Source organism: Leptopilina heterotoma, unplaced genomic scaffold (genome assembly GCF_015476425.1).
Source record: "Leptopilina heterotoma isolate Lh14 unplaced genomic scaffold, ASM1547642v1 Lhet_144, whole genome shotgun sequence".
In the NCBI taxonomy this organism is placed as follows: domain Eukaryota; kingdom Metazoa; phylum Arthropoda; class Insecta; order Hymenoptera; family Figitidae; genus Leptopilina; species Leptopilina heterotoma.
Window position 1 is genome coordinate 72,614 of NW_025110862.1, and position 19,927 is coordinate 92,540.

The 19,927-nt window shown below is 25.7% G+C and overlaps 1 protein-coding gene across 1 annotated transcript; it reads right to left on the bottom strand.

The window, feature by feature from the left end:
* Positions 1-2,519: 2,519 nt before the first annotated feature.
* LOC122498270 (eIF-2-alpha kinase GCN2) lies at positions 2,520-19,833 on the bottom strand. Its single transcript, XM_043605940.1, has 14 exons — positions 19,512-19,833; positions 18,983-19,152; positions 16,255-16,516; positions 15,356-15,916; positions 14,027-14,401; positions 13,286-13,822; positions 13,011-13,174; positions 12,280-12,737; positions 11,682-11,958; positions 9,414-9,930; positions 8,862-9,344; positions 7,168-7,950; positions 6,967-7,088; positions 2,520-3,051 (listed from the first exon to the last, which is right to left on the bottom strand). The coding sequence occupies exons 1-14, from the start codon at positions 19,575-19,577 to the stop codon at positions 2,925-2,927; spliced, it is 4,902 nt and encodes a 1,633-aa protein (XP_043461875.1). The 5' UTR covers positions 19,578-19,833; the 3' UTR covers positions 2,520-2,924.
* Between the last annotated feature and the right edge of the window lie 94 nt (positions 19,834-19,927).

Sequence of the window (19,927 nt, forward strand, 5' to 3'; positions counted from 1 at the left end):
CCAGAGTAATACCAACAACAACGTACTTTGATCTTGCATAAGACTGATTTCCGAATTTCTAATCGGTACTTTAAGGAAAAAGTCTCTTATCCATTTTATACTGAGACCCGCCTGTGTAATGCGATAAATATTCCTCTCGAATCGAAAAGCACTGGGAAAATTTGGTTCCATCATGATTTAATTCGGCGTCTCCATAAATACCTCCGGTAAAACTTTAAATCTTGCATAACCCTCTTCTGTCATGAGTTGAGCCACCATTTCAATTGCATCAATTTCCTTAAAGATACACGTCACATTTCCAGGTTTAAGTAATTTAGCATCGCAATAATCAGAATTACCAGGTAAAATTTTCGCCTTTTTCAATAAATCCTTTATGACACTACCCTGATCCAGAGCCGAACCTGCATCCCTATCAGTTTCATAAACCACCGGTATGATCTGCGATTCATTTACCTCCATTAATGTTGTCATCAATTTCTCCGACTTCACTAGAATCTCAATTTCCGTGAGAAGTGAATATACTTCGGATGATACTATCATAAAACCAAATATGACAAATGGAACTAGAATTCGGTCGTAAATTTGTTTCACATCCCGTGGATTTGCGATTCCCAAGAGCATTTGAAAGATGTTGAAAACATGCCAAAATTCTCTGTCGAGCCCAAGAAGTTGGACGTAGAGGCGAATGAAAATTATCAGACATAAAATTGTTAATCCCATGGAAAGTGATGTTAAGGAGAATAATAGTAATTTATCACTGCTTCTTGTTACTGGTACGACTAGCATTAATTGGTAATTTTCATTTTCGAACGCAAACATATTGGCGTACTCATTACAACCTGTTGGAATTATCAAGGGATTGGTGAATAAGTGAAATTGACCATGGTAGAGTCTATTAATCATTCCAGTCGATTTATTCCTTTGACATGAAGCATTGCCTATTGCTTCTCCAGGATACCTTATTTCTTTAACTGTGAAATTTTGCAGTTCTTGTAAAACACGACGAATGTTTAGTTTGACACCGGAAATTGGAGTTTCATGCCCAGAACTGTTATCGATTGTCACCCAATAGGGACTGAAAAGTGTTATTGCCTTCATCTCATAACCCTTGAGATCTTTTAATTTATCAGGAAAAATTATTTCTCCTAAGGCAAATTGTTTTCTGGTGTAGCTGTCGTTAAACGGATTGAAATGATGTACCATCATGAAAGTATCCGAATGCTCGAGAAAATTTGAATATTCCCCTGTGGAATTAACAATCAGTTCCAGAATCGTGAGGTCTACAATTTTTTCCGACCAGGCAAAGTGAAATAATTTTTTGTACTGAATGTTTTCTTGTTGATGAATCAGCAAACAGCGAGGATGCGTTGCGCCTCTGGATATTTGCAGTAGATATTTTAAAGGTTCTTTTGGATCTGTTGCGGCGTCGGAAAGAATTATTAAAAACTGAGTAGTTAGTTGAATACTTCTAGAAGCAATAGATGTCCGAACATGTTCTACTTTCGTTTGGCGAATGTTAATTATTTTCGATGGACCTTTTGTGATCATGGTTTGTAAAATTTCTTCCATATCATTAGTGATGTTCGTTTCATGATCGATCAGAATTATCGTTTGGAATGCATGAAAATCTTGTTCCAAGTACTGATGAAGATCTTGCATCCAGTTTACTTTCCTGTTAGTTGCTTGCAACGCCCAAGCGGAAAGTAATAATTGTAGACAAAACATGTACCACATTATTTTAATTTTTATCTTTCTGAAAAATTCAGTATTAATATTCTTTATTAAATTAATATTATTTAATTTGTTTACCTTATAAATTCACGCTGTTACGCCTTAAGCAATGGCTCCACCCTAGTTATAGCTCTGTTTATTCGAATGAAAGTATTTAGTGTTCAACTTTTTCTATCGGTGGGTAAAGAAGGAAAAGTGTTTGAGAAGGAATTTTTTGTTTGGCTTCTTACTATTTATTCGAATCAATAATTATGTAAATTTGTAGTTTTTAAATTATAGTATCTGTACTTATAGAAACTGCAAGTTGTAAATAATATAAATAATTGTCTTCTTTTCAAAATAATAAATTCTTAGTAAAGTCGAATGTATATTGAAAAAATATAGTTTTTCTTTTTTTTTATTGATTTTGAAAGACAATTTTGCAACCGTTATTGTAAATAAGGCAAAAGATGGGCTTCCCCGCTTTTTGCTCTCGCGTCAGCCAATCGCATGCGACTCCCCACCCTGCCCTACGAAACTGGTATATAAACGCCAGGCTCCCAGCAACGAACGCCAGTCTCGTGTTCGCACTAGCAGAGTAGGAGCATGGAACTAATCAGTACTGCGGCCATATTGGTCAGAAAAAATGATTCAGGTCTGTGATTGGTTAACATTTAAATTAATAGCAAAATATAAATATAATTGTTTGACACATAACCTCTAAGTTATGAAAATAAATGAATAATTGTTAAAATCGTTAAAATAATGGGAAAAAGAATGAAAAAGGCATGTAATAAATAAGAACAACATTAATTGTAAAAACAGTTTATAAAAAACTATTCTTTAAAAATAAGAATTTTTCTTGACTTTTTTTTAACATTGTCAATTAAATTTACATAAATATAATTTTCTAAATTATTTCATACAATGAACTTTGTGTATTTGTGTCCAACTTTTATAAGTCGAAAAACAGGTTTATGTACATTAATGTTTCAAAATGTAAATTGAAAAAAAAAAAAACAAAATTGGACATAGATTGTCCTGTAAAATATCAGTCTTTTGTAATTCAACAGTACAATATGTACACTATTTTTTCAAATTACATAGTTTGTGAGAAATATACATATTTATAAAGATTGTAAAAAATAAAAGTAATAATCTTTCCTTGTTTTATTAAATTCTATTAGACGTTTTTCTCTGTTTAACAATAATTACTATATCAATGTCGCGTACCGTCTATCAGTGTAACTGTACAAAACAATTGCGGGACGATTCTTTTCATTTCGGACCTCCCGTATTTCCTCGCAGATTTGCTTCAAGTATTCCTTTTGGCGAGGAAATCTGAAATAACAAAATTAATAATTACTGTTTTTATTCGCAAAAATTTTAATATAATTCTTCGCAAGAATTCAATTATTTTTATAAATAGTAAAATTTTTTGCAAAAATTCAATTATAATTCTTTTTTTCTTAATTCATTATAAAATTTTTCAAAAGAATTCAATTATTTTTATAAATAGAAAAATTCTTTGCAGAAATTCAATTATTTTCCAAACAATTTTGAATATAATTTCCTCGAAAGAATTTAATTATTGTCAAATATTTACATAAAATTCATTTATTTTCTAAAATTTTAATAAATTCTTCGGAAGAATTCAATTATTTTTATAAATAGTAAAATTCTTCGAAAGAATTCAATAATTTTTATAAATAGTAAAATTTTTTGCAAAAATTCAATTATAATTCTTTTTTTTAATTCATTATAAAATTTTTCAAAAGAATTCAATTATTTTTATAAATAGAAAAATTCTTTGCAGAAAATCAATTATTTTCAAAACAATTTTAATAGAATTTTCTCGGAAGAATTTAATTATTGTCAAATATTTACATAAAATTCTATTCTTTCCTAAAATTTTAATAAATTCTTCGGAAGAATTCAATTATTTTTATAAATAGTAAAATTCTTTACAAGGATTAAATTATTATTTTTCATAAATAATACAATTCTGCTCAGGAATTCAATTATTTTCAATACAATATTAATAAAATTCTTCTTCATAAATTCATCAAAATTTTCAATTAAAATTATTAAAGAAACTCCATTATTTTTTTAAAAATGCAAATAAATTCTTCAAAAGTATTTAATTAGGATTTTAAATAATTTTAATAGAATTCTTCGCGAGAATTCAATTATTTTCATAAATACAAAAATGTTTCGAAGGAATTCAATTATTTTCAATACAAGTGTAATAAAATTTCTAGGAAAAAATTCAATTATATATTCAAGATAATTTTAGTAACATTTTTCTAACAGGTTCAATTATTTTTAAAAATTGTAATAAAATTTTACTAAACAATTCAATTGTTCTTAAATAAAACAGAAGAAAAAATGTTGAATTTTAAGAAATTCAGTTTTTTGAATTTTTTGATAATTTTAGATTTTTTACCAAAGAGTGAAGACTTTTAAATAAGTAAAGTATTTTTCAAGAGCACAAAAATAGTGAAGCTAAATGCAATCTAAAAGAAGAAAAAATGTTGAATTTTAAGAAATTCAGTTTTTTTAATTTTTTTGATTTTTTGATAATTTTTGATTTTTTATCAAAGAGCGGTGAATTTTAAATAAGTAAAGTATTTTTCAAGAGCACAAAAATAGTGAAGCTAAATGCAATCTAAAAGAAGAAAAAATGTTGAATTTTAAGAAATTCAGTTTTTTGAATTTTTTGATAATTTTAGATTTTTTACCAAAGAGTGGAGACTTTTAAATAAGTAAAGTATTTTTCAAGAGCACAAAAATAGTGAAGCTAAATGCGATCTAAAAGAAGAAAAAATGTTGAATTTTAAGAAATTCGGATTTTCGAAGTTTTGATAATTTTTAATAATTTTTGATTTTTTACCAAAGATTGGAGACTTTTAAATAAGTAAAGTATTTTTCAAGAGGACAAAAATAGTGAAGCTAAATGCGATCTAAAAGAAGAAAAAATGTTGAATTTTAAGAAATTCGGATTTTTTAATTTTTTTGATTTTTTGATAATTTTTGATTTTTTATCAAAGAGCGGAGACTTTTAAATAAGTAAAGTATTTTTCAAGAGCACAAAAATAGTGAAGCTAAATGCAATCTAAAAGAAGAAAAAATGTTGAATTTTAAGAAATTCGGATTTTTGAATTTTTGATAATTTTTAATGATTTTTGATTTTTTATCAAAGAGTGGAGACTTTTAAATAAGTAAAGTATTTTTCAAGAGCACAAAAATAGTGAAGCTAAATGCAATCTAAAAGAATAAAAAATGTTGAATTTTAGGAAATTCAGTTTTTTGAATTTTTTGATTTTTTGATAATTTTAGATTTTTTACCAAAGATTGAAGACTATTAAATAAGTAAAGTATTTTTCAAGAGCACAAAAATAGTGAAGCTAAATGCAATCTAAAAGAAGAAAAAATGTTGAATTTTAAGAAATTCGGATTTTCGAATTTTTGATAATTTTTAATGATTTTTGATTTTTTATCAAAGAGTGGAGACTTTTAAATAAGTAAAGTATTTTTCAAGAGCACAAAAATAGTGAAGCTAAATGCAATCTAAAAGAATAAAAAATGTTGAATTTTAGGAAATTCAGTTTTTTAAATTTTTTTGATTTTTTGATAATTTTAGATTTTTTACCAAAGATTGAAGACTATTAAATAAGTAAAGTATTTTTCAAGAGCACAAAAATAGTGAAGCTAAATGCAATCTAAAAGAAGAAAAAATGTTGAATTTTAAGAAATTCAGTTTTTTGAATTTTTTTGATTTTTTAATAATTTTTGATTTTTTATCAAAGAGTGGAGACTTTTAAATAAGTAAAGTATTTTTCAAGAGCACAAAAATAGTGAAGCTAAATGCAATCTAAAAGAAGAAAAAATGTTGAATTTTAAGAAATTCAGTTTTTTTTAATTTTTTTGATTTTTTGATCATTTTTGATTTTTTACCAAAGATTGAAGACTATTAAATAAGTAAAGTATTTTTGAAGAGCACAAAAATAGTGAAGCTAAATGCGATCTAAAAGAAGAAAAAATGTTGAATTTTAAGAAATTCGGATTTTTGAATTTTTTTGATTTTTTGATAATTTTAGATTTTTTACCAAAGATTGAAGACTATTAAATAAGTAAAGTATTTTTCAAGAGCACAAAAATAGTGAAGCTAAATGCAATCTAAAAGAAGAAAAAATGTTGAATTTTAAGAAATTCAGTGTTTTGAATTTTTTTGATTTTTTAATAATTTTTGATTTTTTACCAAAGATTGGAGACTTTTAAATAAGTAAAGTATTTTTCAAGAGCACAAAAATAGTGAAGCTAAATGCAATCTAAAAGAAGAAAAAATGTTGAATTTTAAGAAATTCAGTTTTTTGAATTTTTTGATAATTTTAGATTTTTTACCAAAGAGTGGAGACTTTTAAATAAGTAAAGTATTTTTCAAGAGCACAAAAATAGTGAAGCTAAATGCGATCTAAAAGAAGAAAAAATGTTGAATTTTAAGAAATTCAGTTTTTTTAATTTTTTTGATTTTTTGATAATTTTTGATTTTTTACCAAAGATTGAAGACTATTAAATAAGTAAAGTATTTTTGAAGAGCACAAAAATAGTGAAGCTAAATGCGATCTAAAAGAAGAAAAAATGTTGAATTTTAAGAAATTCGGATTTTCGAATTTTTGATAATTTTTAATAATTTTTAATAATTTTTGATTATGTACCAAAGATTGGAGACTTTTAAATAAGTAAAGTATTTTTCAAGAGCACAAAAATAGTGAAGCTGAATGCAATCTAAAAGAAGAAAAAATGTTGAATTTTAAGAAATTCAGTTTTTTGAATTTTTTTGATTTTTTGATAATTTTAGATTTTTTACCAAAGATTGAAGACTATTAAATAAGTAAAGTATTTTTGAAGAGCACAAAAATAGTGAAGCTAAATGCGATCTAAAAGAAGAAAAAATGTTGAATTTTAAGAAATTCGGATTTTCGAATTTTTGATGAATTTTTATTATTTGAATTGTTGCTTTTTCGTGGAAATGCCCTATTTTAAATTTTTTTTATAAATACTTTGCAAGAATTCAATGATTTTCATGACATTAATTTTAAAATTGAGAATATCTAAAAAGAAAAATTATTATAAAAGTTGGGAAAAAAAAGCAAACAGCAACTAACTTCAAACTGCGAACCGATTTTACCGGAAGACAACGATTATTAATATAAAATTGTATTTTTATTTTTTATTGTACTTTTGAATACTTACAAGTCTATCACGGTTTGAATACTTTTGTTGTAGAGATTCTCGTCTTCGTCTATTTCCACGTAACTTGTGATTGAGCGAACTATAGACATTTCGAGAGAGACGACAAACACTTGAACAGTTATCTGGAAATGTAAAAATATTAATTGAAAAACATTAATTAAAAAATATCGAATTGAAAATAAAAAAAAATAATTAGCTTACTTTTGGTATCCTTTGCAAAAGCGGTGACATTTGCGTGAGAATATAATTCTTGCAACTTCTTTTTGCAATTCCGGATAATAATTTGTCCTTTTCGTGAAACAAAAAATTAATGTTAACATTCGGCGAAACGTAATTGGAGACTTCATTGTTTGTATTTGTTTTACTATCGGAACGATTTAGCGATGGTGAGGAGATTTCCATTTGTTTTTGAAGATAATCGGTGAGTTCGTTGATATTAATTTTCCTCTCGAGAAAACGATCCTTCTCCCATGTGTGAACCATTAGAATTCCCTTCTCGCCGCTTTTTAGCATAATCACATGATCGATCGTGTACTCGAGACAATAGTCGAATACCTCCTCGACACTGGTGAAATTCTGCGAATTTACACGATAATCCAATGACCATAATTCCCTGAGTACTTCGGCTTGTTCTCGTCGTCTTATCGGTTCACCGCCAACGCAACACACGACAATATCGTTGGCGGATTTACTCTCGTTACGTGTCTCTTGATTTTGCGATAATTCATCGACAATGGAAATTAATTTGTCGAGGGATATACTTATACCGACGCCAAATTGTTGTAAATCGTCGCCACCTCGCGATGTACTTTGTAAAACTTGATGGAAAGTTGATAGTAATTTGTCATATCGTCCGCCAGCGGCGATTACATCCTGACCGCATTTACGTCTATGACGCTTTGATTCGCGCGATATTATTTGATAGATTATTCCACTGTGCTGTTCAATGTTGTGCACCAGGAGAGGAACGACTGTGATTGGCCACTGGAAATTTAGAAAATAGTTTTATTATTATTTATTTTTTTATCTGAACCAAAAAAATACAGTCAAAGGTAAACCATTATAGGCACTATAAATTAAATCACAAGAATTCATTTATTTTCAAAAATGTTAACAAAAATTTAATAAAAGATGTTAAAAGTGTTGATCAGTCAGTTAAAAAAAATTGTTGTCAAGAATCAAGATTTCAATTGTCTTTATAAACAATAAACTTCTTCGCCAAAATTCCAATTATTTTCCAAACATTTTAAGAAAATTTCTATAAAAATTCAATGACTTTTATAAATAGCAATATTTTTCGGCTAAATTCAATTATTTCTAAAAATTTTCATAAAATTCTATACAAAATTCAAAAATTTTTTTAAATTTTCGTCAAGATTTCAATTATCTTTTATGTTAATTGTAAAATTCTCTTACAAAATTCAATCATTTTCAAAAAATTTTAATAATCTTATTAAAATTTCAATTATTAAAAATTTTTAATACATAAAAAAATCCATCAGAAAAATTCATTTATTTTCAAAAAATTTTAATAGAATTCCTGTCAAAATTTCAATTTTCAAAATTTTTTCTCAATTTAACAACGTTCAATAATCAATATCTACTATTTTAATAAAATTTCCCAAAAGAATTCAATAATTTAGAAAATATTTTGATAGAATTCTACGAAAAATTTTCAATTATTGTCATAAACAATAAAAATTTACCAGAAATTCAATTATTTCAATAGGTAATAAAATTCTTTTTTTGAATTCAAATATTTTCAGAAAAATTTTCCTTAATTCAATGATTTTCAATATCTAGAATTTTAATAAAATATTTCAAAAGAATTCAATTATTTAAAAAAAAAATTAAATTAAACAAATAATGTTTTTCTTAAATTCGAAAAGACGTACCTTTACCCCGAGGGTTTCGACATTTTCAATAACGGTTTCAATTTCACCGAGTCCCTCTCGTGCCAAATTAGCCGCGTCGCCCTTCCGCCTTGTGATATTTTTCAAAATCCCAGCAATCTTATCCACCGTACTCTCCGTCTCGAAAATTTGAAACAAAGTCTCCATCGCCTGATCAGTGAGGCACAAACTGATGAAATGTGTCTTCACTTGAAACCTGGAAATTTTTCCAGTTCGCGCATCGCCGAGGATCGTGTAAATATCTTGATACTTCTCCTCCTCGATGCCGCAGTACATTAAAACCGCTTGCAATAATGAAGTATGATTGAGGCGAACGGTGAAATTTTTGTCATTTAATTCGAGAATTTCCGCTGTTATTTCCCAAACAATTGATATCATTTCGGCCTCCTCCATCAGATTATTTGCTATTGGACTAATAACATCGAATGCACATTCGTAAAGTTCGCGAGGATGTAGACCGTGAATCTGAAAATTAGGAAAGAAATTTAGTCGACAATTTCTTTGCGGAAAGAAATTTTTCCCCTTTTTTCATACCTTCGTTTCACGAAAAACTCGTTCAATCGCGAACCTTTTTAATCGATGGACATTATTTTTCACCACGTATCTTGCAAATGGAACACGAATATCGTAAGGCAGGGAAACGATATTTCCGCTTTTTGTCGCAACCTTAACGCAAGATTCAGTGTAGCTTTGGGTGCAGGCGGAATTTGGCATTAGAAATGGTGACGCTAAACAGATTCCTCCGTGTTTTGTGAAAATTTTCAGCACCTTTGATTTGACGTTCTCTTGAATTAATTGAATTCGTGGTACGAGGGAATTGACAATTGCTTTTGATGTTAAATTCATGTCGAATGTAATGTCCTCGGCGGGTGTGTATTGCGAGAACCAACATGAGACAATGTCCTTGTAGGTTTTACTTTGTTTATTGGAAATTGCGTGCTTTAACATCTCTTGAAGTTCGGCTTGTTCAAATTGCGGTGGTGGCAGATAATCCGAGGCAAGAAGTTCCTGTGATGACGGTCTTTGCGTTGAATCGTGATTTAGTAACCATCTGAAAAATGGGAAATTATTTCATTAGAAAAAAATTGAAAATTACAGGCTTCACGCTCAATAATTAACTTTAAAAAATGTATCAAAAAGTAGTTTTAATACTGAAAAAAGTAGTTTAAAAAAGTAGCAATTAAAAATTAATTTTAACGAATAAAAAAAAAATTGTTTTAGTTTTAGTCGATTCACAAAAATTTGAATCAGTATTTCCCTGACTGTTTCCTGATTTCAATGAAAAATAAATTTATTTTTATTCTAATCCTCCTGAGAACTTTAATTCTAAATTTTTGAAAAATTCAATTATTTTCTAAATGTTTATCCTAAAAAAAATACAATTGTATTTAAAAATAATAATTTTTCAAAGTAAACAAATAAAATTATTTAATAAAATTTAATTTAAATTGTTCACAGGAATTAGAAAAAAGAATTAATAATTTTTCACGGTAAAAATTTAAATGTAATTAAAATTTAAAAAAAGCAGGTATTCAATTATTACCTAAAATTTTGAATGAAATTCATTTTTAATTTTTAAATCAACTTTTATTATAAAATTCTACGAGTATTCTATTATTTTAAATACAAAAATAAATAATTTATGGAATAATTGACAGTTTTTGAAAATTGAATTCTTTCGACGAATTTTAGTAAAAATTTTAAGAATAATTACATTTTTCGAAGAATTCAATTAAAATTTTGACAAGAATTTTAATAAACTGCTTGAAAATAATTAAATTCTTGTAATAAATATTCTTATTTTTAAAAATAATTGAATTTTGCAAAGAATTTTATTAAAATTCCTAAAAATAATTGAATTTCTGGAAAGAATTTTGATATTTATCAAGATAATTAAAAATTCAACTAATTTCAACAGAATTGAAATTAAAATTCTCCAAAAAAAAATTAGTTCTATAGAATTATTAATTCATTTATGAAAAATAAATTTTATTATTTATTAAAATAATTGAATTCTCTTGAAAAAATTTATTACCTGGGAAAATAATTGAATAATTGTGAAGAATTAAGGAAAGAATTTTTAATTTTTAAAAAAAATAATTGAATTTCTGAGATGAATTTTATTATTTATAAAAATAATTGTATAATTGTTAAGAATTAAGGATAGAATTTATCAATTTTTCAAAAAAATAATTGCATTTCTGAGAATAATTTTATTTATGAAAATAATTGAATTCCTGCGAAGAATTTTATTTAATTTTTTTTAAATAATTGAATTCTCGTGGAAATTTTTATTATTTAGAAAAATAATTGAATTCTTGAGAAGCATTTTATTATTTATGCGAAAATAATTATATTTTTGCCTGGTAATTTTATTAAAAATTTTATAAATAATTGAATTTTCGTGAAAAATGTTATTGCCTGGGAAAATAATTGAATTCTTGCGGTAGAATTTTATAAAAAAGTTTGTAAATTGATTTTTTTCGAAAAAAATTATGAAATATTTTTAATAATTTAATTCCTGGGAAAATTGTATTACCTACTTATAAAAAAATTGAATGTTTACGAAAAATTTTATCAAAATTCTTTTGTGGAATTTTATTAAAATTGTATAGATGTATTGAAAATCATTGATTTTCGAAAAGTTTTAATGAATAATTGAATCGTTTTAAAGAATTTTATTACAATTTTTAGAATTTTTTTTTATTTCAACTATTAGCGAATTTAAAGTGATGCAAATTTTCCCTAAAAATAAAGAAAAAAGTAGCTTTTAATGTCATAAATCTAAAAAAGTATCCAAACCTTAAGAGATGAATTTGGTTTTCCATATCGACTTCGTTCATGTCATCGGGAAAAATAATTTCCTGCGAGCGAAGATTCAATAAAACTTTGGCTCGTTCCATTCCAGTTGCCAGGGGTTTGTAACACATTTCAAAAAAAATTATCCCCAAACTGTAGATGTCGACTTTTTTATTATAAAATGCTTTCGATGCTTTTGTACTTAATTCCGGTGCCGCATACAAAGCCGTTCCCACTTGTCCTGTTAATGAACCCAATTCATCCAAATCGCCATTGATACCTAGAAATCGTGGAAAAAATTTGATAAGTCTCAAAGAAAAAAGAGAAAAATTGTAAAATTATTTTTTATGAAAAACATTATTTTCTCGAGAAAAATTATTTCTTTTTGGAAAACATTATTTTCTCAAGAAAAATTATTTCTTTTTGGAAAACATTATTTACTTTAAGAAAACTTATCTCTTACGGAAAAAAGAATTGAATTCAATTCTTTTTTCTGTAAGAGATAATTCTTTTCTTTTTTTTTTTCTTAAAAAATAATTTTCTAAAACTAAATAAAGTAAAAAAGGCAATTTTTAAAATTTTGTATTTTTTATCATCGTACCTTTGTCGATAATTTGTGTATCGCGATCAGTATTGTCGACAGTTTGCACGAGTGTCGAGAGAATATTTGTAGTTGCAAGGCCAAAATCGCCAATTTTCACATGATCCTTACTGTCAAGAAAAATATTGACTGGCTTTAAATCTCTGTGTATCATTCCCTGTCGATGTATGTGGGCGAGACCTTCAGCAATTTCGCGAAATAATCGCCAAACACGACTCTCGTCTTCATGTAAGCCATTATCAATCGCCGTTCTTAGTGTTGATTTTTCACAAAATTCCATTTGTATATACATATATTGAATTTCTTTTAAATTCGAAATATCCTCATTTTGTTGTTGTTCGTTCTTTATTTCCGGCTCTTTAATGTTTGACGACGAAATTGAATCAATTTCGTCGGCTGTTCCAACTTTCTCAAATTCAATGCCATCTGATGAATTTTCAACGCTTCCAACTCCCATTCTGTTTTTTGAAAGAAAAAAAATATATTTTCGTATTAAGAAGCAATTTTAAAGTTTAAATTTATAAAAAAAATTGTTATTAATTTATTTTTAAAATTTTCATAAATAAATTAACTTCAAAGTTCAAACGGTTTCAATTGGAAATTTTATGAAATTTCAATTTTGAATGAATGAGTTTATGAACAATATTGTTATTATTTAGGTAGTTAAAGTATTTCTTTCCTTTTTTTTCAAAAAGAGTCGAAAAAAGTTGTAGGCCTCGTGAAATACTTACATGAAAGCCCAGTCTTCATCGCTGTCACTAGAATCATCATCTTCTGAATCGTCTTCTTCACTGTCGGCTGTTAAACCAACACTCGCTCTTGATTCATATGAAACATTCCACTCGACATCGTGAATTGGCGGTGCTAATTTCTCAATTTCCGCAACTCCTAATTGCTGCAATTTTTTATCATCAATCACATTTGAATTTACATTTAAAGGCCCTTAAATTTATTTTAAATAATTAAAAAGAATTTCGTTCTTAATTTAATAGTTTATTAGACTTACGTCGACGATATCGGCGTTTTCCTCCTCGCTGTGCATATTCGATGGTGTATCCTGAGGAGTTGAATCCGAGCACAATGCACGATCTTCGAGTGTCGCACTCTCTATCCATGAATTATAATAACGTACAACATTCTCGTGATGTAATCGTGAGAGTAATTTAACTTCACGCGTAATTTTTCTATTCAATTGCTTATTCTTGGGATTCAATTTAATTCGTTTTATCGCATAAATACAACCGTCGAGTTTATTTTTCACTTTGAGCACATCGCCAAATGCTCCCTTACCCAACCATTTTAATATTGCAAATTCATTTTGAATACGTGAATGTGTGCCAAATGTCGATGGATATAAATTGACGGCCGTCAAAGGCTCCTCTGAATCGGAATCGTCATCGTCGTTGTCACGATTTTTCCCCGGCGACGATAAACCTCGCTCCAATGGCGAACGAATGAAATTATGCTCCAGTAATTGATCCGTCGACCAACGACTTCGTTCGTCCTTCATCAGACATTTCGATAGAAAGTCCTTTAAATTGGCCTGCAAAAATATTTTATTTCTTTTTCTTACTTTAATTAATTTGTTAATTATTAAATTAATTATTTATTTATTAAAATTATTTCTAAAATTTTGTTTTATATTTTTCAAAATATTTTTTTTTATATTTTCAAAATTTTGTTTTTCTTTTGGTTTATTTTTCTGAGATTTCTTTCTTTTTGCTTGTAAAGAAAAATTAATTATTACCTGTAATACTGACTCCAGTTCCAATTCCTTTTCCGAAACGATGTAGCCTTTAATTAATGAGAATATCAAAATGCCAAAACGGTAAATATCTAATTTTTTTCCACTCCTTCCTTGAATGATGGGAAAATCATTTTCTGCTTTCGATAAACGACTCGCTTGATAAACATCCGAGAGCCTTTTATCGAGGGAATAGTCCGATAGTTTGATAACTCCGGAACGATCTATGTGGACACTTGTGTCGCGAATATCCTTGTGAACGACATTATTTTCGTGTAAATAATGAAGTGCCGAAAGAATGCCGGTCGCTAAATGACGAAGCATGTCGATACCGACTGGAGTGTTGTCTGTAAAAAAATATGAACATGTCGTTCCAACCTGAAACGAAAGAAAAATTCTTAGGTACAATATTGAATTTAAACCGAAAAAGAAACTGAAAATAATATTTACAATCAAAAAGAAAAAGTAACTGAAAATATTTTCGATTAAAAAAAGAAATTGGAAATATATATAATTAAAAACAAAGACTTGGAAATATTTACAATCGAAAAGAAAAAGGAACTGAAAATATTTTCAATTAAAAAAAGAAATTGAAAGTATTTCTAATTAAAAAGAAAACAAAAATATTTACAATTAATAAATAGAAATTTAAAAAGTTTGTAACTAAAAAAATGAAATTAAAAATATTTACAAATAAAGAATTATTATTAAAAAAATTATTAATTAGATTATTTCTCTTTAAAAATTCTTAAAGTTTTGAATAATTTTATTCGTAAATTCCAAGAAAATAATTGAATATTGGAAGAATTACAGTTGTAATTTTTGGGAATAATTTAATTTCAAAAGGTTTTCAATTGAAATTATTTGAAATTTTAATTCCTGTTGAAAAGTAAATAAGAATAAGTTTTTGAATAATTTAATTTAGAAATTTCAAAAAAAATTTATTTCTTGAAAAAAAGTCATTAAATTTTTTTAAAAATAATTGTATTTACAAAAATAATTTTAAAAAATTAAAACTTGAAAATTTTGTCAAATTTCTTTGAAATGAATTTTATTTCTTTACTTTTAAAAATTATTTTGAAACGTAATCGTATTTTTGAAGAATTCTAATTGAAAATTTGAAAAATATCTTGGCGAGTGGAAATTTTTTGGAAAATATCTTTTCCTACACGAGTTGTTTAAATAATTCTTAACTTTCTTTTAAATTTAAAGAAAGACTGTTAGAAAAATAATATTTTAATATTTTAAAAATTTCTAGAGTTGAAAAGAAAAAGAAATTGGAAATATTTCCACAGTTAGAAAGAAATAATTGAAAATGTTCGTAATACTCACGACAAACTCCTGTAAAATATAAATAACAATAGAATCGTCGTCCTGCATTGTTTTCATATTAAGATAATGTACAAGATTTGTGTGATGCAATTTACAAAGATGATTTAATTCCTGTTCAATTGTGGCAATTTGCTTTAGACCCTGTTGTAAATCGTTTGATAATTCAAAATTATTTCCACTATCGTCGGCATCATTTTTTCTTCTCGCGTATTTTAATGTCCATTCGGTGATGGCCAGTAATTCACCGGTGGTCATGTCGAGACCGGCAAATACAACAGAGCCCTTTGTACTGTGTCCGAGACATTTGCCACGATGTACTTGTCTTTCGTTTTTATTATTATCGAAATGCAAGAGTTTTGTGCCACGATGCTCGCAACCAATTTCTGATGATTCCGATGTACTCATACAACGACGTCGTGAATATGTTCGAACACGTTCACGCGGCGACGATGGTATCGATCGTGATAATTCATTATCGAGCGACATTCGCGCTGATTCACGACGATTTCTTAATTCTGCCCTCACGGCTTCTTGGCGCTTTTGTATTGCCTCTTGTAAAACCTGGGGGAGAAAAAAGAAGAAGCAATTTATTAATAATAATTTTTTGAATGTTTTTAATTGAATTATTTCAAAATAAATTCAATTATTTATCAAGAATTTTTTTTTTTTTTGGGATCCGGACAAGAAGTCCAAACCAGAAATTAAAAAATTAAAAAGTCCAAAATCCAAAGTAAATGAAATCCAAAAAAGTAAAAAAATAGTTTCGCTTTGGACTTATTTTTTGTCTTGATCAAAAAGTCCAAAGAAATGAAAAATCGAATGAAATAAATTAAGATAAAAAAAATTTAAATCGTTGCTTTGAATGAAATTAAATATAATGTAGAAAAACTTTTAATTACTTGACGTTCTTTGTCCTCTTTCAATTTTTTCTCCTCCATTTCGTATTTAATTTTCTCCTGTTTCGTTAACATCATTTCCTCATAGAAACTTCGTGTTCCCGGTTTATTGTGTTCGCAAAGAAATTTTCTCACGTGCTGCGTCAATTCAAATATCATAACTTCACCGCAAATTTTTCCTGCTAATGCCTCAACTTCAGATATGAGCATTCCAATTTGACTGTCCGAAAGTCCTTGACTTCGTTGTACTTGAATTTGCGGCACTCTGAGAAAAAAAAATGTTCTTTTTAGTTTTAAACAAAAATGTTAATTTAAATTGGATTGATTTTCTATACTTTTTGAAAAATTTATATATTTTTTGAGAATTTTCAATTATCAGGATTGGCAAAAAAAATGTAATTTTGTTTTTTCCCAACTTTTCCCTAATTTCCAGGGAAAATTTTGAAACGAGTTTTATTATTCATGAAAATAACGGAATTCATAAAAAGAATTTTATTATTTATCAAAATAATTGAATCTTTGTATAGAATTATAATATTTATAAAAATTATTGCGAAGAATTCTATAAAAGAATTCTAAATAATTGATTGTCTTCGAAAAAATATATGCAAAATGTTTTTAAAATAATTTAATTACTGTGAAATTTTTATTATTCATGACAATAATTGAATTTATTTTCTATTTATCAAGATAATTAAAAATACGACTAATTTCAACAAAATTGACATTAAAATTTTCCAAAACAATTAGTTCTATAGAATTATTAATTCAAATTGTGAGAAATTTATAATTTTCAAAGATTTAAATTTGAAACCTTTCAATGAAAATATGAAATTATTGCGAAGAATTATATAAAAATTTTTTAAATAATTGATTGTTTTCAAAAAAATGTATTCAAAATGTTTTTTAAATAATTGAATTACTATGAAATTTTTATAATTTATGACAATAATTGAATATTTTTTGTAGGATTTTATCAAATTTTTTTTTAAATAACAGAATTCTTTTGGGAAATTTTCTTAAAATAGTAGATATTGAAAATTATTGTATTCAAAAAAAAATTTTGAAAATAATTGAAATTTTGAAAAGAATTTTAATAAACTTGTAATAAATATTGTTATTCATGAAAATGATTGAATTTTGCAAAGGATTTTATTAAAATTCCTAAAAATAATTGAATTTCTGTGAAGAATTTTAACATTTATCAAGATAATTAAAAATTCAACTATGTAATTTCAACAGAATTGAAATTAAAATTTACAAAAAAAAAAAGTTCTATAGAATTATTAATTCAAATTGTGAGAAATTAATAATTTCCAAAGATTTGAATTTGAAACCTTTTCGAAATTGAATTATTTCTAAAAATTCAAGTTATAATGCTTTTTATATTCAATTATTATCTAAAATTTTAACTGAAATTTATTTTTGATTCAATTTTTATTAGACAATTCTACGAGAATGCAATTTTTTTAAATATAAAAAGCAAATAATTGAATATTTCTCAAAATTGAATTCTCATAAAGAATTTTATTAAGAAATTTTTTAATAATTGAATTCTTTCGACGAATTCTATCAAAAAAAAATTTTAAGAATAATTACATTTCTTCATGAATTCAATTAAAATTGTATTAAAAAGAATTGAAATTATGCGATGAATTTTATTAAAATTTTTTTTAAATAGGTAATTGAATTCTTTTGGGAAATTTTAATAAAATTTCAAATATTGAAAATCATTGAAAAGAATTGAATTTTGGAAAAGAATTTTGCTATTTATGAAAAGTAATTGAAATCTTAACGAGAATTCTTTTTAACATTTTTTAAAATAAATGAATTATTGTGATGAATTTTGTTATGTATTAAAATAATTGAATTTTTCAAAGAATTCCTGTGAAAATTTTATTATTTTTAAAAATAATGAAATGTTTGCGTAGATTTTTATTAAATAATTGAATATTTTTGGAAATTTATATTAAAATAGTAGATGTATTGAGAACCATTGAATTGGGTAAAATTTTTGAAAATAATTGAATTTTGGCGAAGAATTTTATTATTTATAAACATAGTTGAAATTTTGACGAGAATTTTTGAAAATTTGTGAACAAATTGAATTTTTACGATGAGTTTTATTACTTTTAAAAATAATTGAATTGTTACTTCTCCAAAATTTAATTTTATTAGTCTTTTTAAATAAAATTTTTCTATAAATCCATTATTTTTAATAATTAATTAAACATATATTAAAAATTTTTTAAATTTAAGAAAAATTTGAATTATTAAAATTTTTCAAAAATCTAAGTTCTTTAAAATTTCTAATTAAACTCATTCATTAAAATTCAATTAATTTAGAAATATTTAAGTAAAATTATTCATTAAATAATTTATATGTAACAATTTTATGATAGTTCCTTAAGAATTAAGTTATTTAAAGTGAAACTATTGTCAGAAATAGAAAAAATTGAAGGTTTTGTATTAGAATTCGTGGTAATTTTATAATTTATGAGAAAATAAAAAAAGACAACAAAATTCAGAATTTTCTTATGAATTCTAAAAATTTAATTTTTTTCAGTACTTTTAATAAAAATACCTAACATTTCCCTAAATTTCCTGATCAGGAAATAAATAATAAATAAAACTTGATTATATAGAAAAAACAAATTATGTATAAAATTTCAAATAATTTCAAAAATATGTATTTTCGGAAAAAATATATATTTTTAAAATTCAAAAATACTTGTCAGGATATTGTTCGCCGCAGGTGATTCTTAAATCGAGTTGTGCGTGAATTTCAGCAGGTCCTGACATTCCTTCTTGGGGTGTTAATGTTACCAAAATATCCAGTGGTTGCCATTTTCTTTTGTGTTTATTTTTTCGCAAATCCTGTAGTTCATCGCCATAAATCGACTGTAATTAAAATTTTAATTAATTTCCCAATTTTTTCATTTTGTTTACGAATATTTTCCATTTAAAAAGAAAAAATTTCTCAAAAATATCACTAATTTTAAACTCTTTTTTTCTATATATAAGCAGATAAAACAAAAATGATTTTTTTTCTACAAAAATAAAAAATATTTTAAAGTAATTGAAAGTAGTTTAAATTTATTTCATTTATTTTCTTAAAAAATTTGTTAAACAAAAGATAAAGAAAATTTACATTTGAAAATAAAAGAACATTGGTATTCTATTGTTAACATTAACAATTAAACTGACAAACATTAAGAAAACAAAAAAAAAATGCATAGAAAACATAAATAAATATATACCTTAAGTGCTGCAAGTTCATATCTTTGTCGTTCAATAAATGATTCTGAGCCCTCCGCCTCAGACATTTTTTAGATAAAAAAAATATCGAATATAAATTTTTCAAATTGTGACTAAAATTTATCATTTATTTATCACTTATTATTTATATTTATTTTTAATAGTAGATTTAGAAACTTTCTCGTTTGAGGTTATGTGTTCAATTATAATAATTATCACTTCACTCACTGTTATTTATTTAACTACAAAAACATATCTAAAGTGTGTGAAAGTTAAAAAAAATTGTCTACAAGTAACGACAATACTTGTCAAAATTTACAAATTACTTTTTACAATAAAAAATATTTGTTATAATATTTGAAAGGAAAACAAAAATACAACACACAACGTTCTTTTTTGTTTGAAAAATGAAAACTCG

Coding starts and splice junctions, on each gene's coding strand:
- LOC122498270 (XM_043605940.1), bottom strand. CDS start 19,577: ATGTCTGAGGCGGAGGGCTCAGAATCATTTATTGAACGACAAAGATAT. Junction 13,175..13,285: donor AAAACGCCGATATCGTCGAC/GTAAGTCTAATA, acceptor AAAAAATTGCAG/CAATTAGGAGTTGCGGAAAT. Junction 7,951..8,861: donor TCGAAACCCTCGGGGTAAAG/GTACGTCTTTTC, acceptor CTAAATTTCCAG/TGGCCAATCACAGTCGTTCC.